Raw genomic sequence first — 27,803 nt, forward strand, 5'->3', positions numbered from 1 at the left:
AGCACCACCTGCTGGTGACCAATTGTTCAACATGAGCCTGTGGGACACCTCACACTCAAGCCATTAGAGAAATCTAAGAGAAATAGCTGCAAGAGATCCAGTCAACAAAGCACGATAAAGCCAGGCCCAGAAATGTGCCAACAAGACCACCCCGATTCTGGGGTTAAGAAGTGATGAAAGTTAAAATCCTTTATTAGAAGACCCCTGGGGCTGCAGAGAAGTTGGGAGGCTAAGAGGTTCTTTTTGCTCTTCCAGAGGAAATCACTTTGGTTCCCAGAATTCACATCTGGCAGCTGACAACTATCCTTAACTCCAGCTTCAGTGGGCACACACACACACACACACACATACAGAGAGAGAGAGAGAGAGAGAGAGAGAGAGAGAGAGAGAGAGAGAGAGAGAGAAGAGAGAGAGATATTTTTTAAAAAGATTGTTTGGTTGCTTGTGGTTGCTATGTCTGCAAAGGTGGAGGTGGTGGGTCAAGGGTTCCAGCTCATTCTTGGCTACAGAGTGAATTTGAGGCCCAGCCTGAGCTACACAAGGACCAACCAGTCAATCAATCAATCAATGTGGGTGAAAATGGAAATCCAGATGTACGGTGTCTACACAGATGTGTCTAAAGACTGTTGTTTTTAGTTTTAGATGAGAATAATGAGAGAACAAAATACAATAAAAGAAAATGTGATCAGTCTGGAGCGGTGTCTCTGTGGATAGGAGTGCAGGCAGCTCTTTCAGAGGACCCAGGTTCTATTTCCAGAACCCACACAGTGGCTCACAATCATCTGTAACTCCAACAGGGGATCTAACACCCACCCCCAGCCTCTCTGGGCCCCAGGCACACATGTTGTGTACGGACATACATGTAGGCAAAAATACTCATACACACGAAATAAAACAGAATAAAATAACTGCTGGGAAATGGTGGCACACACCTCTAATCCCAGCACTCGGGAGTCAGGGGCAGGCAGACCTCCGTGAGTTGGAGGCCATTCTGGCCTACAAAGCAAGTTCCAGGACAGGCAGAGAAATCCTGTCTCAAAAAAACAAAAAATAGGCCGGGCGGTGGTGGTGCACGCCTTTAATCCCAGCACAGGCGGATCTCTGTGAGTTCGAGACCAGCCTGGTCTACAGAGCTAGTTCCAGGACAGGCTCCAAAACCACAGAGAAACGCTGCCTCGAAAAAACAAAATAAATAAATAAATAAATAAATAAATAAATAAATAAATAAATAAAATAACTACAAACTAAAAAAGAGTATGCAGCAAAGTCACACACACATGCACACATGCGCCCTCACACATATACATGCACACACACACTCACACGCAGAGTCACACGCATGCACACATGCATACATGCACACTCTCACACACATACACACACACAAAATGACGCCATTGCTCCAGCAGCAGTGACCCATTGCTCTGGACTTGTCCTCCCTCCTCACGCGTTCTGTTCTTCCCTTTCCCCAGTAAAACTAAGAATCTCGGGAAACACCAACATCTTCCAGCAATCCTTCCCACTGTTCTTGGGCCTCTATAAGACAATGGTCTTCTCTGCAGCTCTGGGGCCCTTCGACTGTCCGCCCAGCTCGACTGATAGGAGAGAGTGTGGCTAATTAGAGTTGGTTAAGATGCAGGGTAGCAATGGGAGGCTAGCCAGGTCAGGCAGGCAGAAGGACTTGGTGCTTCTCATCCCCCTGCAGTAGGTCTTATGCAGTTCCACTCAGATGCCTAGCACATTTGGAATAAAAACATTCAAGACAAATATGTGTGAAAATGCCAGAATGAAGGTCATTACTTCACAGAATCACTTAAAGAAAATAGAGCTGGAGGGTTGGCTCAGCAGTTGAGAACACCGGCTGCTCTTGCAGAGAACCCGTGTTCAATTCACAGCCTCCACAGAGAAGTTCACAGCTGTCTGTACCCCAGTTCCAGGGGATCCAGTTCCCTTTTCTGCCTCTGTGGACACCAGGCATGCACATGGTACACAGACATATATGCAGGGAAAATATCCATAGATAGAAACTTAAATATAATTTAATTTTTAAAGTTAATAATAAAAACATGATGAAAGATTACAGAGATATAAATTATGCAGGACTTATAAGTGAAACAGTACTCAAGATATCTCAAAACATTAGTCTTGACTAGAAAGCAAACTATAACTTACAGTCACATAAATCAAGGGCCATTTCTGTCCTAGGAACGGATAGTCTCTCAACATTGCAGAACTGGAGGGCCGGGAAACAATGGGGTGAATGTGGATGTGTGGCTAGCCTCTCCCATTTGGCGGCCACGGTCTGTGGGGTTTGGGGTAAATCAAATAGAAACTGTTTTAATGCAAGATCAATTTCATGGATCTCAGGGTGTCCACGGGGACAAGAGGGATAGGATTCAACTCAAGGAAAATACGTTTCCAAAGGAATTCTTTCTCTCCATCACCCCCTGACACCTGCCCAGCTCTTCCGTGGTAAAAGACAAACGTAACGCTGTCTGTCTAGGAAGGTGGCTCAGCCTTCGGTGCCCTGAGGTAAACATCACCACATCCGGCAGATTTTGTTGTTGTTGTTGTTGCTGCTGTTTGTTTGTGTGTGTGTGTGTTTGGTTGGGTTTTCAGTGCTGTAGTTCACCCCTCTAGCCTAATGCATACTAGACAAGCACTCTATTAGTGCGTTACACCCTATATCTTCAACAGCTTAAAAATTAGATTTTTTTCGAGACAGGGTTTCTCTGTGTAACTATGGCTGTCCTGGAACTCGCTCTGTAGACCAGGCTGGCCTTGATCTCACAGAGATCCCCCTGCCTCTCGAGTGCTGGAATTAGAGGTGAGCACCACCACTACCCTGCGAAAATAGATTTCATTATGGAAGATTTCAAGCATAAGAAAATATCAAGACTCCCGTCTTACACTCAAGTACGCATCAGAGGCTTAGCATGTCTGTTTGCTTTGGTCTCTCTGTCTGGATAGTTCCCTCCCAACCCTGTGCAGCAGCAAATTCCAACCCCAGGCCTCAGTTTATTTCATAAGCACTGTGGTGTCTCCATACTGGAGCAAGTCCTTTAAGGACCTGCTGTTATCCATGGTCACCCAGTTGCAGCTCAGGGGACCTGGAAAGTGGTCACAAAGGTCCCCTTTCTTCTCTGGTTGTTGTTTTCTTCTTCTGAGGTCCCAATCTGTGTTTCAAGGCCATGTGGTTAGTTTGCATTTGGCTAAGAATACGTCATCTTTATCAGATTTTCTCATTTATTTTTAGGAAATGGCATTCAGCAGGAAAAACATCCAATATAGCAAGTTACCAGGGCTCAGTGGCTCAGAACATAATCACAGCCTCCTGAGATGGGAGGCAGGAGGATTGCCACAATTCTGAGGTGAGACTAGGTCATACAGTGAGTTCCGGGCCTGCCTGAGCTACGGGGTAAGGTTCTGTCTCAACAATGACAACGGCAAACAAGCAAACAAAAAACCAAGCAAAGAGTTGGAGATGCAACTTAGTTGGTAGAGTGTTTGGTGCACCGTGAACAGAGCTCTGGGTTTCATGGCAGCACCACGTAAAATTTGCGTGATAGTGCATACTTACAGTCCAGCACTTCAGAGGAGTGTGGGGAGTTTGAGGCCAGCCTGGACTTCGTACATAGCAAGTTTGAGGCCAGCCTGGGATACACTGGACCTTGCTGTAAAACAAAATTAATGGACACATGAGCAAACCCCCCCCCCAACCAACCAATCAACCGACCAACCAACCAAATACTAGAAACACAAAAGGTAGCCGTGTTAGCTGTAACATGAGCACCTGGGAGGCTCAAACAAGAGGACTTCTGCGAGTTTAGTCCATCTGTGCCGCGCTTCAAGTTCAAGCCCAGCCTAGAATGCATATTAATATAATACACAGTGATCCATTTCAAAAAACACAGCAAGATGGTAGCTTAGAACAGGAACCTCTGTCTCACGGACTTGACCACACCCACTGTGGCTTCTCTATCCTTGAGTCAGCAGATGGGCAGCTCCTGCTGTGGTCCAGCAGCACAAAGAGGCAAATCCCTCCCTCTGCCCCTGTTGCCTGTGAATACTGGTCACCTGACCTTATGCACCTGTAGTTTGTTATTGATTAATTATATGCACGGGACCGCCCCCACTCCCTGCTTTGTCTGTTGGGACTGACGGCTTTTCTCTCTCCAGACCTCCTCAGTGCTCAGTGCTATTAATAACTCTCTTCCGAAAGCCCTAACCTGACAAACAATTGCCTCACTACCCCCACTGCCTCTCTAGAGCCATCTCTTATCTCCACTCCCCAACTCACCTGACAAATGCTAGAGAAACAAACCCAGGGCTCTGGAGAAAGAGACAAGAGGAGAAAGGAGGCCCCAGGCAGGTGAGGGGATCGGCGGGCCCTGGGTATGAGCATGGCCGTCTTTCTAAGCAGCAGACCTACTATGTCAGGGTAGACAGGCTGTGCGCTCACACACGCAGCTAGGCTGGTTTGGTGATTCCCCTGAGAAGGAGGGAAGCAGTAAGGATCAGAGGTTAGAGAAAAGAGCAGTGATAAAATCAGCCCAGACATGGACAGAGATAGTACAAGGACATGTTAGGTCTGGAGGCCTGGGAACCCATCAAGCTTCGTGACTGTAAATCTAGCAGGCATATAGGTGTAGAGGGAGGAAGGGGAGTGAGTTTAATGAGTTTAACTAAAGTTTTTTTTTAATTATGTGTGTGTGCGCACAAGTGCACGCGTACTCAGCCATGACATGTGTGTGGAGGTCAGAGGACAACTTGCAGGAGCTGGCTTTTTGTTCTTCTACCATGTGGGACCTGGTGATGGAACACAGGTCTTCAGGCTTGAAGGCAGGTGCTCTAACGAGGTTCTCTTCCTATATTTATTTATTTAGTTTTTTTCAAGACAAGGTTTTTCTTTGTAGCCCTGGGTGTCCTAGAACTTGTTCTGTACACCAGGCTGGCCTTGAACTCGGATATCCACTTGCCTCTGTCTCCCAAGTGCCACACACACACACACTGAAGATAAACTTAATGAAAGAAACAGGGACAAGGTAGTTAATTGTGAGTGGAGAAATGGAGGAAAGAAGGCTGTGATGAGCAAGAAAGGAAACACTCAGGATACAAGAGAGAGTAAGGTGTAGGAGAGGGAGTTTCTCCAGTAAACGGCCGAGGTGCAGTCAGTGACAGGCTGGAGTCTCCAGGGAACAGGGCTCCATGGGGTATGGGTGCTGGCTGCCCCTTCTTATACCCAGGGATCTGTCTGTTGATTTTGTTGCATTGACTTCAGGCTTCTCTCCATTCAGCAGAGTGGATTTGCTCTTCAAAAATGTCCCTTCTGGGGCTGGAGAGATGGCTCAGAGGTTAAGAGCACTGGCTGCTCTTCCAGAGGTCCTGAGTTCAATTCCCAGCAACCACATGGTGGCTCACAACTATCTATAATGAGATATGGTGCCCTCTTCTGGTGTATATATGTTAACAAAACATTGTATGCATAATAAATAAATCTTTAAAAAAAATGTCCCTTCTGGGGCTGGAGAGATGGCTCAGAGGTTAAGAGCACTGGCTGCGCTCTTCCAGAGGTCCTGAGTTCAATTCCCAGCAACCACATGGTGGCTCACAACTATCTATAATGAGATATGGTGCCCTCTTCTGGTGTATATATGTTAACAAAACATTGTATGCATAATAAATAAATCTTTAAAAGAAATGTCCCTTCTGGGAGTTGGGGGGGGGGGTTGGCTCAGTCATTACAAGTACTTGCTGCCCTTGTGTGTGGGTCACCAAGGCTTCAAGAACCTTGGTGCTACCAATACTGGCAGGAGACCTGAGTTTTGGTGCCAGCCCTCACGGTGACTCCAGCTGAAGGGGATCTGACGCCCTCTTCTGGCTCCACAGAGACTGCACACACAGGGTGCACTCAGCAGACAAGCAGGAATGTACATATATGCATATAAAATAACTATTTAAAGAAAAAGTAATGGCCCTAAGAGGTTTTCTTCCTTCCTTCTTTCCTTCCTTACTTTTTTCCTTCCTTCCTTCCTTCCTTCCTTCCTTCCTTCCTTCCTTCCTTCCTTCCTTCCCTCCCTCCCTCTCTCCTCTCTTTCCTCCCTCCCCCTTTCTTCTTTCCTCCCTCCTTCCCTCTCTCTCTCCTCTCTTCTTCCCTCCCTCCCTCTTCCTTCCTTAATTCCCCCTCTGAAGTGGTTTTTCTTTCTTTTAGTCTTCAACCTTTCTGCTGTTCTCAGAATCCAGCCCTCCTGCTGGCTCCAACCATGCGAGGCCCACAGTAACCTACCCAGGGCTGTTCTCCAGCCACCTGGTGACAGAGAACGAGCCCCCATGGGGAGAAGCTGCAGGCAGGAAAGGATGGACACGTGCAGAGGAAAGGCACAGCACAGGTGGACAGCCTGCTCAGGCAATTGTCTAGAGCCTTCAAGGCCATGGAAGGGACAGCATGGCGCACCGTGCACAGACATGCACAGACATCCTTATGGCTGATGGATATGGTACACTTGGTGATTGACAGCTCAAACCTCAAGGGCACCTTGTAGCTCATGGTGTCTACCACAGCCTTCTGACAAGAACTGCTCCTCAACGGGAGTCAAGGGAAGAGCAGCTGCATCAAACCTCCATGGCAGCCCTTCGGTGGCCCCACGTCTGGTGATGACAAGTTGGTCAATATCCTTGTACTCCAGGGATGCATGATCTTACCTGCATGTGGAACCTGAAGGAGTTTATCTCATAGAGGTCGACAGGAGACTACACGGACAGGGGCTGGAGGACCGAGGGAAGCGCTAAGGGCTCATCAGTAGGAGCTGTCATTGGTGGATGGGTGAGAACTGACACTCTTGCACAAAGATGGGCTGTTGATACCCTCAATGTGGTCCTATTCCAGAAAGGCTAGAAGCAAAGATTTTAATATTTCTCTCTCTCTCTTTTTGTGAGACAGGTGGGATTTCTTTCCATTTTCAAGTAGGGTATTTGTGCACATTTGCTTTGTGTGTGTGGTGACCATGCATATGTGTGCACATGCATGTGAAACCCCACGGTGGATGTCAGGAGCCATCTTCTATTGCTCTTCCTTCTGTGACTTGTGGATATGGTTAGTCTTGGTAGCTAGCTTGCTCTGGGATTCCCATGTACAACCTAAGATGGGAATTGCGGGCAGGCTGTGCTGTGGAATATTAGTTGAAGATTTATTACATTTGTTTATGCTGTGGAACATCTGTTTAATGATGCAAAGATGTGCTGCATTCTTTTATGTTGCACTTGTTTAACTCTGTGAAGCTGTGATTCCTTGCCTCCCTAAAACACCCGAGGGTCTAATAAAGAGATGAAATAGCTAGGCAGGAGAAAGGGTGGGTGGGGCCGGCGGGCAGAGAGAATAAATAGGAGAAGAGTTAGAAGAGGGGAGAAATGAAGAGAGGAGGAGAGAGAACATCAGGGGTCAGCCACACTGTTACGCAGTGAACCACAGAGTAAGAAATAAAGAGAGCTATATAGAATAGAAAAAGATAAAAGCCCAGAGGCAAAAGGTAGATGAGTTAATTAAGAAAAGCTAGCTACCTCTGGATCTGGACCCGAACTTTAATAATGACAAGAGTGGTACCACACTAAGAACATTCTGGAAGATGGTGTCAATTTTGCTTTAAAAATGGGAATGTTTTTCTTCTATATTTTATTATTTTCAATAAAACTCAAGTGTTTTGAACTTTTTAAAGTATCTATAATCCTATACATAAGGAAATAATTTTTTTTTGGGAAAACAAAGAAAAAAAAAGCTAGCAGGAAACAAAGCCAAGCTAAGGCCAGGTATTCATTAGAAAGAATAAGCGTCTGGGTATTTATTTGGAGCTGGGTAGCGGGTCCCTCAAAAGAGCAAAGTGTAAACATAAAAGGCCAAGGCTGTGACAGACACTCAGCGCTTACGTGGTTTGAATGCGGACGACCCCCTAGTCTCCATGTCAGACTTCGTTCCCCCGCAAACGTTCTCAGAGGCGAAGGGTGTTGAACAGCAGGCTCTTCTCCGCCCAGCCTGGCTGCTAGCACCGGTCAGCGCTGCAATGGTTCAGCTTGGTTTCCCAGCCATTGCCTCCCCTCCATGTCTTAATGGTCATTCCAGGCCACTCCTTCTCTACAGATAATTTAAATAATTTGAGACAAGGTCCTACTATGTTGCTTAGGCTGACCTCTTAACTCTTGGGCTCAATCGATACTTTTCTCTTAGCTCTCCAAATATAAGGGTACCACTGTAGATAATTTTCCTTCCTTTTTAAATTATAAATATTTAAAACTGAAATTAAGAACTTTCTCCTACAAGTACAAAAATAACTCAGTGGAGAAAATGTAATAGCCTGGAAATAGACTTCAATGCATACATTAAAATTTGGAGCTATAATGAGGGAGATATCAAAAATTCCTAAAGAGAGAGACAATCTTACCGCTAGCATAATTGCCTAATTATTATTATTATTTTGAGACAGGGTTTCTCTGTGGTTTTGGAGCTTGTCCTGGAACTAGCTCTTGTAGACCAGGCTGGTCTCGAACTCACAGAGATCCTACCTAATTATTCTTAGGAGTAATAGTTATACTCTAAATTCCTGTGTTTGCCAAACTAAATTCCAGGTGGACTCAGTAATATAATACAGAAACGAAAACAATAAAAAGTAGAAAGGCATATATCCAGTCTTTAAGGGGAATGCCTGAACTTGAAAAGAATTTTAAAAACAAGACGTTTTTAAACACCAGCTGGACAGAAAGCCCTCAACATAAGCCTATGGGGACACTTTGTATTCTACTCCTTAAACACAGAGGCGTGGCAAACCTCTGATGTCACCCATCACAAAGGAATTTATCCTCAGATGAGAAAACAGAAACAGTGATGCTTGTCAAGTCTGACGTGTAACAATGTCCCTTTTGGGATTGGTTAGATGGCTCAGTTGGTAAAGCACTTGTCACACATGTGTGAGGACCTGACTTCAATCCCTAGCAACCACATAAACAGCTATGCCATAGCGATAGCGCATGCTTGTGATTCCAGGACTGTGGAAGTGGGAAGGTAGTATTAGCTCCTGTCGCTGCAGCAGCCTGCCTCTGCAGTCAAGACAGTTATGTCATCACGGGTCACCATGCTTCTGGTCTTTCTTATCTCCTGTCTGCCTGCCTTCCTCGTGTCCCCACTCTCCCATGACCTATTGCTTTTTCACTCTCCCCGCCCTCCAGCGAACTTCTTGCACTCAGCTGTGAGTGCTGTGTTTGCTCAGTGGCACCTTGGCAGGGCCCCAAAGGTACCCACATCCTTTCAGGTGGATCCCTAGGGCTTGAGGGCCTGCCAGCCCTAGGGGCTGGTGAAAGACCCTGTCTCAAACATAAAACCAAGGTGGACAGCTCCTGAGGAACACACCTAAGGCTGGCATCTGGCCTCCACGCATGCTCTTACTCACGCAACTGTCTTGCAACTCGGACGATTGACATCTCCATAAGCCCAGCTGTGTGCTTCCAACGACCACGGAAGCAGATCTCATTGACTACTGAAATTCCTTCACAGGAGGGGACACGCTGGTCTCTGGACCTTTACCTGAACTTCAGGCCACTCCTCCAAGTGGACAGGGTGTATTGGGGAGGGCCTAGCTATACTGCGGGTGTGTGTGGGGGGGCAAAGACTCGGGGAGAGGAGCGCTACCTATGCGGCTACCGGGAAGCGGGCTTCCATGCTGGGCAGACTTTCCAGTGGGGCTGCTTTGCCCAAGTTGGTAACCCCTCACTTGGGCTCTATAAGTAAGCCTAACAAACTCACTCGTTCCCTAGAGTGAGTTGAGCTGCAATTATACTTTGGTTTATCCTTAGAAATTTGGGAGGAAGGTGTAGACATTGATCCCACCTTGCACACTCTCCCAATTCAGGAAAGGAACTTTGGCACCGTCCTCACCCCGGATTCTCTAGGTAGAATTCTGAATCAGCTGGGCTGGGCTTTGTTGCCAGATGCCGCCAACTTGCTCTCACATCGGAAAGGAAGTTTGAGGTGTGGTGGCGCTTACGGGTTATTATCAGCGTTGTGTGTGTGTGTGTGGGGGGGCTGTTGAGAGAGGACTCCAGTTGGAGGCCAGCCTCGGCCACACGGTGAAACCCTGTTTAAAGAGGAGACGCAGCAAAATAAAGTTGTGATGCACTGGGATCAGGCAGAATTGAAAGACTTTAAGACCCACTCAGATTTGCGGAGCGTGCCGCTCGCTCGTTGGCAGGAACTACACGACTAGGCTGCCTTTTCGGGCGGGATCGGTGTCACCGCTGCGCGCCCTGACTTGGGAGGCCGATCAGTCGTGTCCGCGGTACGCAATCTTCAGCGACCGATGGCTCTGGGGTGCGATGTTTCCCAAAGAGGAGGCGGGAACCCCACCCCTGGAGAAAGCACAAAGCCAGCAAGCAGGGCACCAGCAGCAGGCACCCCAATTTCCGGCTAATTCCGGCCCGTGGGAAGGCTCAGCCAATCAGCACCCTGAGTCCCTCTCGGTGTCCTGCGTGATGCCATGGAGACGGGAGGTGTGCAAACGGTAACGGTTCCCGCCGTGGTGCAGTGTGAGTCTTGCATTTCCTCCCAGCGATCTTTCTAGATAGGATACTACGGCTTTAGGGTTGGGGGAAGGTGTGTCCGAGAATGCTTACTTCCGGCCCCAACCCATAGGACCGGAAACTCTATGCCACTTGGCATCCGGGTCTCTTCTGGTCGTCTGCGTGTTGTCATAGAGATGGGATGGTGGTGTACAAACACGGAGGGATGCTCGGCGCTCAGATCTGAGAGCTGCCCACGAGTCTCGTCTCTACAGCTGCCAATCTCCCCTCAGGCTAGCGAGATGATTCCACAGGGGACGTGCGGTCCTTAGTGTAGCGGGATGGGCACGCAAAGCCGCTCACTTCCGTGTCCTGCGTAGGTAGTGGTCAGCCAATCAAGGCCCCGCTCCTTTTCCCGCGTCTCGCAGGTTGCTATGGTGACGCAGAGGCCGCATCCACGCGTCCAGGGAAGCTGGTCAGGTCGCTGGGTGCCTCTGTTCTCCCTGTCCAGGCTGCGGCCGCATTGTGGAGAGGCAGAGGGCGTGGGACGCGGGTCCCCACCATCTCACAGGTGGGTGGGTAGCAGAGGCTCCATCCCTCGTTACACCTTTGATCCTCCTCATCCTCGGCAGACGCTTGACCACTTCCTCCGGGTCAGGGATAGGGGGAGCAGGGGCGCTCGTGCTTGCCTGCTCCTGAGGTGGGACGTTCGGTTGCCGCCTCCTTCAGCCCAGTGCATTTCATGGCCTGGGATCCAAACTGGTCGTGATGGTCGTGAGCCTCCAGCTGGGTTGATGTCCATGGTGTGCTCTGGTGGTGGTGATTCTGAGCTCCCAGCCTGATTTGCGTGGTTGCGTTGGAAAATGCTCACTCCATGCTTCAGACTTGCTGTGGCCTGTCGGGCATGTGGTGGGAGAAAGGGGATTCCAGCCCACAGGATCAGTCTCAAATGATGTGAGGAGCACTTGCTGAGCTTTGCCTGCCCTGCCTGCAGCTTTTAGTCTCAGGAAGGGTCAGTTGGGTCAGTAGAATAAAGTTAAAGAGCTCCAAACTTAGAGGCTTGTCAGGTCCGTCTATCATGTATGTATGTATGTATGTATGTATGTATGTATGTATGCATGTGCACACGTGTCTGTTGAGTGTCTGTGGGAGCCAGAAAATGGTATTGGATCCCTGGAACTGGAGTTCCAGGCAGTTGTGAGCCACCCAATGTGGGAACTGGGCACAGAACTCAGGTCATCTGCAGGAGCAGTATGTACCCTTAGCAGATGAGCCCTGTCTCCAGTTCATTGATACGGTTTTGACATGGCTACTTGTGTGCATGTGCATGCATGTTCACACGTGTGGTGCATGCATGTGAGCATACTGGTGCATGTGCCTGTGTGTGCGGGCAGAGCAGGGTGTCAGGTGTCTTCTTCTGTCACTGTCTGCCCTTTTGCCTTGAGACAGGTCTCTCCATAACCAGAAACTGGATGTTGAGACTGGACTAGCCTGCCAGTAAGCTCTCAGGTCCTCTGTCTCTGCCCCAACATCGATAAGATTCCTCGCTCCAGCATTCACTCTGTGTTTCTCTGCGTGTGTGTGAGGATTTGAACTTAAGCCCCCAAACTTGCACAGTAAGCACTTACCAGTTGAGCCATCTTCTCAGCCCCCCGTGGTATTTTTTTAAAATTCTACTTTAAGCGATAGTGCAGTGTGATGGGCTTCATCATGACATTTCCTGTCCATATATCATTGTGTTTTGCCTACATTTGCCCCTCACTATCCTCTCCTCCTCCTCCTCCTCCTCCTCCTCCTCCTCCTCCTCCTCCTCCTCCTCCTCCTCCTCCTCCTCCTCACGGTTCTCCTCCTCCTCCTTACACTCTTTCCCTTCCTCCTCCTCCTCCTCCTCCTCCTCCTCCTCCTCCTCCTCCTCACGGGGCCCCTTGTGCCTCCACAGCGTTTACGCTGAAATCTGGTTTCTGCATACGAGAGAAAGCATGAGTTATTGTGTCTTTCTTGCCTCTCACTACCCTTTGCCCCCACCTCTCCTTGCCTTCGGCCACTCTTTCTTCCCTATTGTGCCCATCTACTCCCATGTCCTATACATAGTATTTGTTTAAATATAGGTTATATACAAGGCTGTATATGTTCACGGCTAGATTCCACCCAAGAGAGAAAGCATGCAGGTGTTGGTCTCCCTGACTCTGCGAATACAATTCATCTTTCTGAGGATGATGTCATTTCATTCTTCCTTACTGCTAAGTAGAACACGTTTTCTTCATCCATTCATCCATCCATGGGCATCTAGGTTGATTCTACATTTTGGTTATTGATAGCAGGGCTGCGGTAAACAGAGATGCAGAGACCCTGTGTGTGCTTCCTGAGCCTCCTTAGTGTGTGCAAGTGTGCGTGCATGTATGTGTTCTTGCATGTGCATGTGTATATGTTCACATAGGAGTAAAATGGCTGTTCCATAGGTGGGTCTGTCTGTTTTTGAGAATCCTCCATAATGATGTCCTTTGACCACACTGGTTTACTGTGAAAAACAAGAGCTTGACCCTTGTCTGCCTATCAGTGACTCTTTGCCCAGCACTTCATAGACCAGAACTAACTAACTAACTAACTAACTACTTCTCTGTTTCTCTTCTTCCTCTCCTCCTCCCCCTCCGCTCTCCTTTCTCCCTTCCCTCTCCCTCCCTTCCTCCCCTTCCTCCCTGTCTCCTTCTGTTTTGTTTTTCAAGACAGGATTTCTCTGTGTAGCCCCGGCTGTCCTGGAACTTGCTTTGTAGACCAGGTTGGCCTGGAATGCAGAGATCTGCCTGCCTATGCCTCTTGAGTGCTGGGGTTAAAGGTGTGCACCCTCCAAACCAGAACGTTTTTTTCTTGCCTGACATTCTCTGCTCAAGACTCCCTCTTTGCAATCTCCTCCCTCATCATGTTCCCTGGTGGCAGCTCTTCAGACTGGGATGAATCTCAAAGTTGTTTGAATTTGCATTTCCCTGATGGCTGATGGTGCTGAACACTTTCCGTCTGTTTATCAGCCATCTGTCTTTCTTCTTCTGTGAACTCTCTGTTGATCTCATGTGATATGTATTGGTAGCAAAGGCCGTCCTGGTAAGCTGCTTTCACTCTGACGGGATGCTTTTCACAAGGAAGGTTTTCAGCTGCCGTCATTTGTTAGTTCATGTGGTTCTACCCAAGCTTGAGTTCTTTCCAGACGTCCTTCCCTCTGCTTGTCCCATAGAAGGCTCTCCCCGCACTTTGCCAGTGGCCGCTGCTTCAGCTCATATAGTAATGTATTTCATCTGTCTTAGGGTTGACCTTGTACAGGATGAAAAAATAAGGATCCATACATGTGCTGGCTAGTTTTATGTCAACTTAACACTGACTAGAGTCGCGGGAGATGAAGGAACCTTTATTGAGAAACTGCGTCCATAAGATCAGGCTGTAGACAGGCAATTGTAGGCATTCCCCAGACTCTAAAGTTCCCCCAGCCTAAATTCCTCCTCCTGCTTACTCTCCCTTCCTGGAAGTCCCATCTGTACTTCCTCCCTTGCTACTGGCCATTCAGCTTTTTATTAGATCAACTAGGTGCCTTAGGCAGGCAAAGTAAAACAGCAACACGTCTTTGCACAGTTAAAAAGATACTCTGCAGCAATGGTGTTTCCCCATAGCAATAGCAACCCTGAGACACAGGGCTGCATAGAAGACCCTGTCTGAAAAATAAAAAGGGGTCGGGGAGAAACTGGAGATCTGGCTCAGCAGTCGAGAACACTGACTGCTCTTCCAGAGGACCTGGGTGTGATTCCAAGAACTCACACAGTGGTTCCCAACCATCTGTAACTTCAGTTACAGGGGATCTGATGCCCCCCTTGGACCTCATAGGACACCAAGCACACATGTGATGTACACACAAATGCAGGCAAACGCCCTACACATAAAACAAAAATAAATACATTTTGTTTTTTTTTTCTTTTCTTTTTTTAGGAACAAAACAGACAGACAACCCAAATCACAGCGACTCTCCTTGCACACTGGTGGTGGCGTCTGAATCGGCGGCAACATTTCCGTGTTCCTTGGCCGACTCTGGTGCTTGTGTTTGTCACCATCACTTCTGTTAACCTTCCAGGAGCTAGGGATGCTACATTGCCATAGCTGAGAAACATACCCAGACATGGAAAACTTCGTCCTGTATGAGGAGATTGGCAGAGGAAGCAAGACCGTTGTGTATAAGGGACGTCGGAAGGGGACAATCAATTTCGTGGCCATTCTTTGTACTGAAAAGTGCAAACGGCCCGAAATAACCAACTGGGTAGGTCCTGGGTGTGTCCACCTGCCTGGGGGCACCAGAATGCCAGGTGACATGAGCGAGCGTGTATTCCCAATAGTCTGGAGGTGGCAAAGAGGGTTAAGAGGTCAAGGCCAGACTGGACTGTGTAGTCTCAAATAATGAGGGATGGTGAAGGATGCTTGCCTACCATGTGTGAGGCCCTCGATCCCATCCCTAGCACTCAGGTAGGTAGGTAGGTAGATGGATAGATGATAAATGGATTGACGAATGGATAGGTAGGTATATAGGTAGGTAGGTAGGTAGGTAGGTAGGTAGATGGCTAGATAGATGGATGGATGGATGGATGGATGGATGGGTAGGCAGGTAGGTAGGTAGGTGGCTAGATAGATAGATGAATGGATGGATGGATGGGTGGGTGGGTAGGTAGGTGGCTAGATAGATGAATGGATGGATGGATGGGTGGGTGGGTAGGTAGGTAGGTAGGTAGGTAGGTAGGTAGGTAGATGGATAGATAGATGGCAGAAGCTACTGGGCATGCTGTATCCACATCCAATGTTTTCATACTGGAAGGGCCCCATCTCTCTGTCTGGTGCCATCAGTCTTGAGTGATGAGTGAGTGTAGGCTGTTGCCAGCTCTTTGGTTCTGGTGCAAAGAGATCTGTAATATACATTTATTTGAGAGTTGGTATCTGAGGGCTGGCGAGATGGGTAGGTGATGAACCTGAGCTCTGTCCCTGGGACCTCCAAGGTGGAAGGAAATGACTAACTCCTCTGTCCTCCATTCACACGCTCCACCATGCAACCCCCTTTCATAGACAGCATTCCTGCCAAGGTCAGAGACCAACTTTTGGGTCGTGGGTCCAGGGATTGAACTCTTGTCTTCAGGTTTGGTGGCAAGCACCTTTGCCCACTGAGCCCTTTTGCTGGCCCAGTGTGTATTCCCCATTATAGAAACACAGACTTCATTCTGGGGGAAGGAATGTCCTCACTCTGTCCACCGATTGTTCTGTGTTAACTGTAAACCTGGACACCATCCAAAACGGAGACTGAGAAGGAACACAGACCTGCTGGCTGTGCTTTGTCTTCTGCTGCACACACAGGGTGTGTGGGGGGGGAGATGCCGGGAGGTGAGACCACCTGACCAGAAGGACATGAAAGGGCTTGGTAATATACCCGCTCCGGCTTCCCAGATTGCTGGCTGTGTAACAGAGAACAGATTATACTCTTAGCTCCTGGTTCACAGCCCACGGCTCTTGGTTTTGTCCATGTAGGTTAGTTTTGCTCGGTAGTGTCCACTCAGATAACAAAGGCAGTCAGTATTCTAGAAGCCTGCGCACAGCCTCCCAGGCCCTTTCCCCCCTGCCTGCAGACACCCCCTCCTCACAATCCAGATTATCTTGTGGGTTTTAGTGTTGTGTAAACAGAGAGCCTGTGTCCCTTTGTGAAGCAGTGCTAATGTTTTGGATATTAATAGGACATAAGAATTGGAAGAGAAGCAATGGTTTTGTTGGGCATTTGGCCAGAAGCTAGTTACTGAGAAGGGAACAAAGCCCAAGAAAAGGGCAGGGCCAACATTTATTTCCGGGAGTCCATTGTGTATACATTGGGTTGTAAGGAAGACTTTGGGGATTTTAGTCCAGTCTAGAAGCACATTTGGAACAGAGATGTAAAGCTAAACATCACTGTACTTATCGATGCTAGGTCAGAGTGAGGGAAGGTGGAGGGGGTTTGGGTTCCTCATATAACATGAAGAACATATAAAGGGATGGATGCAGACCCAGCAGGGGAGAGCAGAAGACAGCACTCAGCGTAAGGAGCGTGGAGAGGCAGCGGGCTAACCACACTCTGAGTGGCTTCTCCCCTTTCTGAGGCCACCGACTACAGCCCCTGGGTTTTTTGGAACTGCTTCTGTTAACTGACTTGCTGGGAGAAGATTCACCACAGTGCCTGCCTAGTGGAGGTGGAGGCAGATTTCTAGAGCTGATGACTGTGACAGCCGGGCCTGGGATGTCAGGGGAAGAGATGCAGGGCGAAGAGAGAACTCAGCTGTGCAGCTGATGGGGTAAAGACTTGGGGTGGAGAGGTGATTGACCAATGGCCTCAAGGCAAGGCTTCAGTGGAGACCAGCTTTGGAGCTGGGGTGTTCAAGATGGGAGGAGAAGGTAGCTCCTGCTCGTGCAGCCTGCTGTGTAAGGAAGGACCAGAGGGAGGGGTGGTGTCTGGGTGAGCATCTGAGGCTAGGGTGGAAACTTTAAATAACGTGGTCCTTCAGTGTCACCTTCCCTGGCAGTTTGCTAGGGGTTGGGGAGGGGTCTGCTTGGGATTGGCATCTTGAATAAAATCCTCTGCAAGTTTCCTAGGATATCTCAGCCAGTGATGAACAGCCCTGACTGTCCTGGGACTTGCTCTGTAGTCCAGGCTGGCCTTGAACTCACAGAGCTCCACCTGCTTCTCCCTCCTGAGTGCTGGGAATAAAGGTGTGCACTACCACAGCCCGCCTGGGCCAGTGATTTTTAGTAACATACTGCTGCTGTCTGTCGGAGGTGAGGAAGAAATGTTTCCCGGCTAGGCACGGGGTTGCCTTGGGCCATCCACGGCTTCTCTTACTATGAACTTGTTGAAGTGGATGTCAGGTCGGCCACTAGGAGCCTGTGGCAGCGACTCAAAGCAGCACTGGAGGGATAGGCTGTGTAAACAGGTGGGGAGCACAGACAGCGGAGTCAGGTGGGTCTGGTAGTCTGCCCTGTATGGCCAGGCAGAGGTGAGATCCACAGCTCTCATTGGCCGTGCAGTCATGGGCAGGAGGAGACTGTCCAGGGCACATTTTAGACTTTGCTTCTTTTCTCATTCCATCATGTCTACAGAACACCCATGTGTGTATGTGAGCTATGATGCAGTTTATTGTAAAGTAGATGCCGTGCCTGAGTGTGCTTAGGGCTGGTGGGGCTGAGCCCGGTTTGTGGGTGAGGTAAACAAGCTAAGTTTGTCTTCAGATGATGATGTTTTCAAACTCCACTGGACGTATTGGGACCTAACGTCGTTACAGCGTCACGGAACACTGGCCCTCCTGCAGCCCTGGCTATTTTGCTGTTACTTTTACCCACTTCCTGTAAATAGGTTCTTTGCTGTTTCCACTGGCACACTTGTGATGATTCCTAAGGTGGCAGGTCATTAGCCTGTCCCTGTGGCCGCCCTCGAGAGGCAGCGCCTCTGATGGCTGCAGATAAACCCCACTCTTGGTCTGCTTTTCCACTTAGATGCCAAGTGAACGCTGTGTGTTTCTATAGGTCCGTCTCACCCACGAAATCAAACACAAGAACATTGTGACTTTCCATGAATGGTACGAGACCAGCAATCATCTCTGGATGGTGGTGGAGCTGTGCACAGGTGGGTGCGTGAGAATGCTGGCTGAGGGCAGCCATGGCAGATGACATGTGGCTGAGGGTGGCCGTGACGGATGGCCGGTGTGACTGATCCGAGCTCATTTCCCATAGGTGGTTCTTTAGAAACTGTGATTGCTCAGGACGAGAACCTCCCAGAAGATGTCGTGAGAGAGTTTGGGGTGGATCTGGTCATGGGGCTTCACCATCTCCACAGGCTTGGCATCCTCTTTTGTGACCTTACTCCTGGGAAGGTAACTTCTGAGTTTGACTTCCTAATGCCTCATGCCTCAGTTCCAAGGGCCTTCTCAGTAAAATGAAGGAAACCTATGGTATCTATGTAATATTGCCTATTTACGTAGCTTTGGGGACAGAGTCCTCCTTTGCTGCAGAGGTCTTGATTTTTCACTTCTCGCTTTGTGTGTTGTAAGTAACGGGCCCAGTATCTCCCAGCCCTTAAGTCCCATTTATGCCAGTTCTGGCCACACCCTTGACAGTGGCCTCTTGACTGTGCACTATTCCTGACCACATGGATAGGGCTTTGTTTTCCACGAGCAGATGCCTCTGTGTTTGTCCTCGAGAGCAGTGAGCGTGCTCAGCTGACTCTGGAAGCCATGTGTGACCTTGCCCAGGTCTCCTCCTCACTCTATGGCTTTCCTCTCTGTGATGTTTGCAGCATGTTAAGTCAGGGGCACCCAGCACTGTTGCGTAAGCCGCATGCTTAGGGGCTGCACACATCACTGGCCTGAGTGTTTCTTGTCCCTTGTGTAGCGAAGTGAAAGCTGACTGTCCGGTTTGTGGCTTTGCTTTGTCAGCCATTTGTGTATGAAGAAGAAACTAAAAGGGAAGGGTGGGGACCAAAACAGCAGAGACTGAAAGGAAAAGTCTTCTTCTTTTTTACAAGGAGATCTTGAAAGCACATACTAGTTCTTGTTTGAAATATCCACAAACCTACCCTGGTCTGCAGCCACTCAGCTGTCATTGCGGTGCAGGAAGCAGCCGGGGCAATATGCTAATGTGCGGTTGTCATTCATAGACTTTGAAGTTTGAATTTTATAGAACATCCACGTAGTAAGAAATAACCACCTGTCTTCTTGTGGTGGAGCACACCTTTAATTCCAGCACTTGGGAGGCAGAGGCAGGCAGATCTCTGTGAGTTTGAGGCCAGCCTGGTCTACAGAGCGAGTTCCACAACAGCCAGGACTACACAGAGAAACCCTCTCTCAAAAAACAAAACAAAACAAAGTGAAACAACAACATCAAAGGATACCACTCAGAGCGGAGCGTGATGGCTCATGCCTGCCGGCCTAGCACTTGAGGGTCGAGGCAGGAGAATTGTCATAAGTTCGAGGCCAACCTGATGTATGTAGTGAGTTCCAGAACAGCCTGGGTAATAGATTGAGACACTGTCTCAAAATAAACAAACAAACAAAACAGCCTAAAACGACCCCACCACCCTCCAAAAACTCACACAGTTTTTACTTACTTTAAAAAACATCTTTATTCCCCACTGTGTGCAAGCAGGTGCGGGTCGTGGGCTTTGGATCGAGGCTGTGGTTTATTCAGAGCTCTGTGGTGTTTACTGCAGAACTTCGCAGGAGGGTCTGTCATGTGAACTACTCTAGAAAACCAGGACTTGGAGAGAGTTGGGCAGGATTCCCGTTTATGCCAATAAAGTTTTATTGAAACACTGGCCCACCCTTAGCCTGTGTGTTACCAGTGACTGCTGTTTTGAACAACTTTGGAGCTGTGGAGTTAGGACATGCTGATGGCAATCTGTCTGAACAGGTCACCAGGGGACACTGATGGTGAACTTAGAGGCCACTGTGGTGGGCCACCTGACATCTTTAGGAGCTTTAGTGTCCGGGACTTACGGCCGGTTTTGAACCGCTCTCACCAGACCATCAGCAGCCCCATTACTGTCGTCCAGCAGCATTTTCAATGATGCAGCTGGAAATGATGCAGCTTCCTGGGCTGGTTCAACAATCCTCAGCCAACTTCTGATCACACAGGGCGGTGGCCACCTCGAGTCAGTTCCAGCTCTTTATCTGCAAGACTTCCATGAGTCCCCCAGAGCTGAGAAAGCCAGAGCCCTGCCTTCTCTGCTTGTGCATGAGAAACAGAATTCCAGGGGCTGCCGTACCCCTAGGGTCAGGCAGTGTGGGTAGGAGGTGACCCGAGCCCAAGTCAGTAGGCCTGCACTAGCTGTGGTCCCTCAGCTTAAGACCCCACTCTACATGTCCTTTCTTGAACAAATGACACAGGCAGGTGGGTCTCTAGACCCTCACTCACTTTGTGTGTTTTTGGGGATTGGCCTTGAGCCCTGTCCAATACCCACATCCCACAATGCACCAGGCTTGCACATCAAATGGTGTGGTTGCCTTACCTCACCTGTGCACAGCAGAAAATCCCTCCCAGTTACTCTGATTCACAGCTGTCTGACTTTGTGGGCCTAGAGCAGGAGGGCACAGAGTGCTGGCCATCTTTATCTTTTATCTGCATGAAGCCACCTGTCTGTTCTTAACTTTCCCACAGCCAAAGGCTCCCTGGTGGCTCTCTGGTGTCTGCGAGTGGACAGTGTCAGCTTTGATTCTACTGTTACTAGAATGCCATGTTGGCTGGGTTTTCTTGGGGAGCAGTGCTCAGTTTTATTTAAGCCACAACTCTCAGGATCATTTTTTTTTAAAGATTTATTTACTATGTATACAACATTCTGCCTCCGTGTATTCCCGCATGCCAGAAGAGGGCGCCAAATCTCATTACAGATGGTTGTGAGCCACCATATGGTTGCTGGGAATCTGACTCAGGACCTTTGGAAGAGCAGCCCGTGCTTTAACCGCTGAGCCATCTCTCCAGCCCTCTCAGGATCATTTTAAAAGCATAGCATGTCAGCATTTTTCTGAGCTACGATAAGGCAAGAAGGCTGCAATGCCCTGGGCGCTGTCAGGAGTGGTCCCTCAAAAGCTGTCTCTGAAGACCCTGATGTTTCTCCCCCCTTCCTAGATACTCTTGGAAGGGCCTGGAACACTGAAGTTCAGCAATTTCTGCCTGGCAAAGGTGGAAGGAGAGAGTCTGGAGGAGTTCTTTGCCTTGGTGGCGGCAGAAGAAGGAGGCGGTGACAGTGTGGAAAACACACTGAGGAAAAACACGAGAAACCGAGTCAGAGGTGAGGGGGCTGGGCACACAGGTGTCATAGCCGCAGCCACGTGCTCAGGAGACAGCGTGGGCTTCCCACTTCCCCACTCACACGTGTGGAGAAACACAGCAGGGAATTCTGGACAGAGACGGTGGCTTCATCCTTGGCTTGGTGTCCCTGCGGCCCTGACGGTGTCAGTAGTGAGGTCTCGGACAATGTGGGCATCTTGTCACACCCGCCAGAGCAGGGCCGGGTCACTCAGCTCTCAGGACGTGCCTGGCACACCCCAGTGACTTCTTTAGTAGGCTCAGCCCTGTTGAGGACTGATCTTTGCAGTCCAGGCCGGTCTTCCAGGGCATGTTCTTAGCAGGAGGGTTTTACGGTGAGATGGTGCCAGCGACATCAGGGTTACTGTGCTTGTGGCTGGGGGACCTGAGTTTAGTCCCCGAAAATCCATGTGCAAAGAGCCAGGTGTGGCTGCACACATCTGTAATCCCAGTCCAGGGGAGCATAGACAGGAGGATCCTGGGGCTGGCTGAGCAGACAGTCTGATCAGACTCTCCCTCAAAAATGAGAAAAGTGACTGAGGAGCTCACAAAATGCCAAGTCAACATCTCGCTTCTGCTTGCATTCAGTGCATATGAACCTGCATATATACCACACACACACATACCACACACACACACACACACCACACACACACACCACACACACACCACACACACACATACCACACACACACATACCACACACACACATACCACACACACACATACCACACACACACATACCACACACAAACATACCACACACACACATACCACACACACACATACCACACACACACATACCACACACACACAAACATACACAGATACACAGACACACACACCACACACACAGACACACACAGACACTCACATACACCACACACATAGACACACATATCACACACATATACATCACACACCACACACACAGATACACACACATACCACATATACATACACACCACATATAAACACAAACACACACACAGCACACACAGACACACACACATACAGACACACAAGACACAGGCACACACACACCATACACACACATAGCCACACAGACATACACACACCACACACACACATCACACACACACAGATATATAAATGCACCACACACATACACCAGACACCACACACACAGGTGGATATGTGGACATGTCTGTGCCACAGTAAATGGAGGTCAGAGGGCACCTTGAAGGAGTCTGTTCTCTTCTGTTGTGTGGGTCTGGGGGACTGAACTCAGGTCATCTCACCGGCTCTCAGCAGTTCTACCCTAATGGTGCGTGCTCCATTCCCTGTGTCTTTCCATCTCTGTGGCTTTCTGGGCAGGAAGTAATCCAGATGGCTAACTGAGCCCTTCTTTCTCGTCTTTGGTTTTCAGGCTCTCCAATATATGCGGCACCAGAAATCATAAAGGGAACCGACTTTTCCGTCACCAGTGACCTCTGGTCTTTGGGCTGTCTGCTTTATGAAATGTTCTCAGGTTTGTGTTTGGTTCATTATAAAATCAAAACTATGCTAAAACCAAGAAGAAACTATGAGTTTAGTGTGTTGTTCGTAAGGGTCTGACCTAGCAGGTATCACAAAACTGGCTTTAGACAATGTTTGTGTAAACAATTCCAACATAATTGCTTGACATTAGACTCAGGGAGACTCTTGAGAAGCCTGACATGGAGTGATCCTTCATAGTTGTCTGCAGCGTTGAATGTGCCTGACCACAGGAGAAATGCAGTAGAAAGTCTGACTGTGGCTTGTGAGCTGGCGATTCCGCTGTGTTGGGGGTTTGCACGACCCTCAAGCACAGTGCTAACCCTGTGATTCTGCTGTGTTGGGGGTTGGCACGACCCTCGATCACGGTGCTAACCCTGTGATTCTGCTGTGTTGGGGGTTGGCACGACCCTCTCTTATGATGCTAACCCTGTGGGAACTTGAACATTGACTTGGGAAGTTAATTTTGCATTTGAGAAGGATGAAGTACATAACCTGGTGTACTAGCCAGGCATTGCCTTTCCCCACAAGTCATGTAAATCTCGGATTTATGATGGTGTAAATTCCCCGTTGAGTTCCTGTAGTTAAGGTCAGGATTACTGTGAACGGCAAAATGATTCTGCAAGTTCTTTTGATTTCAGGCAAACCCCCGTTCTTCTCAGAAACCATGTCAGAATTAGTTGAGAAGATTCTGTATGAAGACCCGTTGCCACCGGTCCCAAAGGGTAGGTGAGCATGGCTAACCATCTTCTCCTGACCGGAAGCCCACCTTCTCCCAGGCTGTGTCCACCAATCACAGCCATCAAAGCTGTATGTGACAGCTGCTTCCGATCAGCACGGTTTTCCTTCTCTGTTTTCGTTTGTCTTTCTTTCTTTCTTTCTTTCTTTCTTTCTTTCTTTCTTTCTTTCTAATATTTATTTATTTAGTATACAATATCCTTTCTGTGTGTATGCCTGAAGGCCAGAAAGGGCACTAGACCTCATTACAGATGGTTGTGAGCCACCATGTGGTTGCTGGGAATTGAACTCAGGACCTTTGGAAGAGCAGGCAATGCTCTTAACTGCTGAGCCATCTCTCCAGCCCCTTTATTTCTGAGACAGGGTTTTTCTGTAGCTTTGGAGCCTGTTCTGGAACTAGCTCTTGTACACCAGGCTGGCCTTGAACTCAGAGATCCACCTGCCTGTGCCTCCCGAGTGTTGAGATTAAAGGCCTGCACCACCACCTCCCTGCTTCCTTCTCTGTTTTCGATACTGAAAGGGAAACCAAGCTGTATTAACAGCTTTCCTCATTTAAAAACACAAATTAGCACAAGAAGCTTGTGTAAAGATTTAAAGGTGCCTGTGCATGTGTGAGTATGTGTGTGTGTGCATGCATACATGTGCATGTTCCTGCCCTGTGTGATTATTTTAGGGTTGCTTCTCAGTAGGAAAAAAATGGGGCATTTCTCAGTTCTCCTATTGGTGAGTACAAGTTCTTCCAAACAGCTGGAGGCTCATGGCACAGAACTTGTCCCCAGACTGTGGCTACTGTTCCTGTATTCCTTGTGTATTGATGGCCGATGAAAGAGTGCCCAGCCAGTGTGTGCCCACCCATGAGGTCCTCAGAATGGGGATAGCTGTGCCCATTATCGCTATTTCCCTGCTGAAAATTTTCCAGAGAAAGGAGGGGTTTCCAGGGTCAGAGTCACAGGGAACACAGGGAAAGCTGGCAGAGTTAGGAGTGTTTCGAGAGTCAGGTCCAGCCAACCAGCGCAGATCCCGGTCAAAGATCTGTGTCTGCTCTGCACTGTGGTCCTCTGTGGCTTGCGGGTGGTCCCGTGGTTTGTGGGTTCGGTGCCGTCTGTTAAACAGTCTGAAGGCTTTAGATGCTACTGACAGACAGTACATAAGGTGGGTTTCCATGGGCCCCTCTCCCCGCCTTCTCATTTCGGAAAAATCATCTGTTCACAGACTCGTCCTTCCCCAAAGCTTCTTCAGATTTCGTTAATCTGCTGAGTGGACTCCTACAGAAGGATCCTCAGAAGAGGTGCGGGCACACTGTGTGGTGAGAAGTGGAAGTGGAGGCCCACTCTCCTTTACGTGGGGATCAACAGAGCTTCGCCCTGCTCCCCCCTCTTTCTTCCTTTTTTTTTTTTTTTTGAGATGAGGGTTTCCATGTCTGGCTCAGGTTGGTTTCTCCCCAGCCTCCTGCACTGTGATCACAGATGAATACAACCTGCACTCCTCTCTCTCCCTCCACCTCCTGCTCCTCTGCGTCCTCCCCAGGCTCCCCTTTCCCTTCGCCGTCCTTCCACTGAGCTCTGTGCAGTGTGCACACGTGGACAGTCATGGGTTCAGCTCCCTCAGGTGCAGTGTGCACACTTGGACAGTTGTGGGCTCGGCTCCCTCCAGTGCAGTGTGCACACTTGGACAGTCGTGGGCTCAGCTCCCTCCAGTGCATTGTGCACACTTGGACAGTCGTGGGCTCAGTGCACACTTGGACAGTCGTGGGCTCAGCTCCCTCCAGTGCAGTGTGCACACTTGGACAGTCGTGAGCTCAGTGCACACTTGGCCAGTTGTGGGCTCAGCTCCCTCAGGTGCAGTGCACACTTGGACAGTCGTGGGCTCGGCTCCCTCCAGTGCAGTGTGCACACTTGGACAGTCGTGGGCTCAGTGCACACTTGGACAGTCGTGGGCTCGGCTCCCTTCCATGCAATGCACACTTGGACAGTTGTGGGCTCGGCTTCCTTCAGTGCAGAAGTGTGTGTGCACACAAGACAGTAGTGGGATTCAGCTCCATAGAGATGCTGTCTGCCATAGTGATAGACGCCTGGAAAAGCAAGTAAAGGAGAAAGCTTGATTTGGGCTCGCAGTTGAGGAAGGGACAGAGGCTTTCATGGTGGCGCGGGGAGAGCAGCCAGAGCGTGAGGCAGCTGGTCACATTGTGTCCCCCGCCAGGAAGCAGAGAGTGGACAAGGAATGGGAGCAGGGTATGGAATGTCTAGGCCTGTCCACCAGCCCCCTTGGCCCTCTTCCTCCCAGCCGGGCCCCTCCTCCCGAAGGCTCCCCAGCACCCCTGAACAACCAGCAGCAGGGAACGGTGCGCACACGGATTCCAGGGGAATAGCTCACATCCCAACCACACAACCAGCTAAAACAAGCTTGCTCATGTAGTAAGACAACGGAGGACAGAACTGTAATTTGACAATTAGTGATTGACTTTAAAATTTCAAATTGCTGGTAGAGTCTCTTCCTACAGTGGTTGGTGGATTCTAAGAGTTCTGAACTGGAAACCCCATATCCTCAGTTTTGCTCTATGACCATTAGGTGGATTAATTTCCTATTTAAAGAGTGACATAAGGCAGCTCCAGAGGCGACATTGGTGAGGGGAGGATATGAGGCCACACTGTGGATCAGGACTGGATCCCCTAACGACTGTGCCCCCTGTTTCCTAAAGGTTGTCATGGGAGGGAGTCCTGCAGCATGCCTTCTGGAAGGATACCCTGCAGAGAGAGGACGCCGACTTGGCCTCCGAGGACTGCAGCTTCAGGTAGTATGCCCTGCCTCGGCACCACTCTGCCGATGGTCGATGGCACCATCATCAGGACAGGCTCAGTCGTGATGGTTTAGCTCCCATTTTGTTCATTTTCTCTGCTATTTTTTTCTCCAATCAGGGGTCTAATGTGGCAGTCACGGTCTGGTTTGCTTGGTGCACCCAGTGCCTGCCTTCTGAGCATGATAGTGTGCCGACCCGTGAGGTTGTCATGACAATGTGCCGACCCGTGAGGTGGTCATGACAGTGTGCCGACCCGTGAGGGTGGTCATGACAGTGTGCCGACCCGTGAGGTGGTCATGACAGTGTGCCGTCCCGTGAGGTGGTCATGAAGTGTGGGTAGAGGCGGCGTGGCTACTGCTGTGTGGAAACCGCAGAGCCAGTGTGTGACTCACTAGTGTTTGTCCCCTATGGTCCTGTGATGGGGACGGGAAGTGACAGAACTTGTCAGCCTGAGGGTAGAGGCTCTGCGATGAACTTGACTTCCCTGCCAGCCCTCATGGCTGTGCACTCAAGTGACCCTGAAGTTAGGAGATTGAAAGCTGTGAGGATGTGGTTCACGCATGGCCACAGCCATCTAGTGTGCCTGCCCAGGCCTGCCATTGTTATCATAAAACCTCTCAGGGCTGACCCCACCCCCTGCCCTTACCCCACCCCACCCCACCCCTCCCTTTGCTCCCTGATGCTGTCCATCCCCCTCCCTTGCCCATTTGCACGCTGTGTGGAGAAGCTGGAGTGTGAGTGCCTGACCCAGTGTGCTGCAACTGCATGCACCCCACTGGCCTCTGCTCTGGGCTGCAGCTCCACCTTCCGGGTGGGCATGACTTAGAGAAACAGGTGCTGGGCTCCGGGCCTTGCCTGGTGGTGTCAACAAGTCAGGACACTTCTGTCCTTTATTTCTTCATATCCAAAGTGTGTGTGTGTGTGTGTGTGTGTGTGTGTGTGAGAGAGAGAGAGAGAGAGAGAGAGAGAGAGAGAGAGAGAGAGAGAGAGCAGGGGGGAGAGGAGGAGGGATATGGCGGGAAGGGGGAGAGGGAGCGAGAACACCCCTGCTGTGCTGTCCCGGTCTCCCCCCACTCCTGCAACTTTAGGGTATAAATTCTGGACAACACACACACACACAAACCCTTTAGACGCCGTCAAAGGCTGTTGGCTGTGACTGACTTAAGACTCCTCCATTGGTGGCCCCCTCTATGTTCTAAATAAGGAAGAAACCAAGTGTGCCCATTCGCTGCTGCGGACGGCATTTCTCCCTCTTCGGCCCTGTGTGCCGTTTTTGTTTATTTTTCTGCTGTACTGTCCTTGTGAGGGCTTCCAGCGGCACACACGTGTTGGCAGCCAGGGAAGTCAGCTTCCTTCCTCGGGTTTTGGGCTGAGCATTCAGTCTTTGGTTTGACGA

General features: G+C 49.5%; 1 protein-coding gene across 6 annotated transcripts in view; it reads left to right on the top strand.

The window, feature by feature from the left end:
• The first annotated feature begins 10,970 nt into the window (after positions 1 to 10,970).
• Positions 10,971 to 27,803, top strand: part of Ulk4 (unc-51 like kinase 4) — a 271,119-nt gene continuing 254,286 nt past the window's right edge. For 5 of the 6 annotated variants that reach the window (XR_007591527.1, XR_007591526.1, XM_050141472.1 and 2 more), the window contains exons 1-9: positions 10,972 to 11,110; positions 14,509 to 14,833; positions 18,100 to 18,199; positions 18,307 to 18,446; positions 21,196 to 21,358; positions 22,766 to 22,867; positions 23,514 to 23,597; positions 24,823 to 24,898; positions 26,309 to 26,401. Coding sequence is in view for 3 of the 6 variants with exons in the window: in XM_050141472.1 (XP_049997429.1) it covers positions 14,696 to 14,833; positions 18,100 to 18,199; positions 18,307 to 18,446; positions 21,196 to 21,358; positions 22,766 to 22,867; positions 23,514 to 23,597; positions 24,823 to 24,898; positions 26,309 to 26,401 (896 nt within the window). In the remaining 3 variants the exon portion in view is untranslated. Of the gene's footprint in view, positions 11,111 to 14,508; positions 14,834 to 18,099; positions 18,200 to 18,306; positions 18,447 to 21,195; positions 21,359 to 22,765; positions 22,868 to 23,513; positions 23,598 to 24,822; positions 24,899 to 26,308; positions 26,402 to 27,803 lie in introns of all 6 variants that reach the window. The other variant, XR_007591528.1, reaches the window with a different exon arrangement.

The sequence above is a fragment of the Alexandromys fortis genome, unplaced genomic scaffold (genome assembly GCF_014885135.2).
Source record: "Alexandromys fortis isolate MF-2015 unplaced genomic scaffold, M_Fortis_MF-2015_v1.1 scaffold_44, whole genome shotgun sequence".
Taxonomy (NCBI): domain Eukaryota; kingdom Metazoa; phylum Chordata; class Mammalia; order Rodentia; family Cricetidae; genus Alexandromys; species Alexandromys fortis.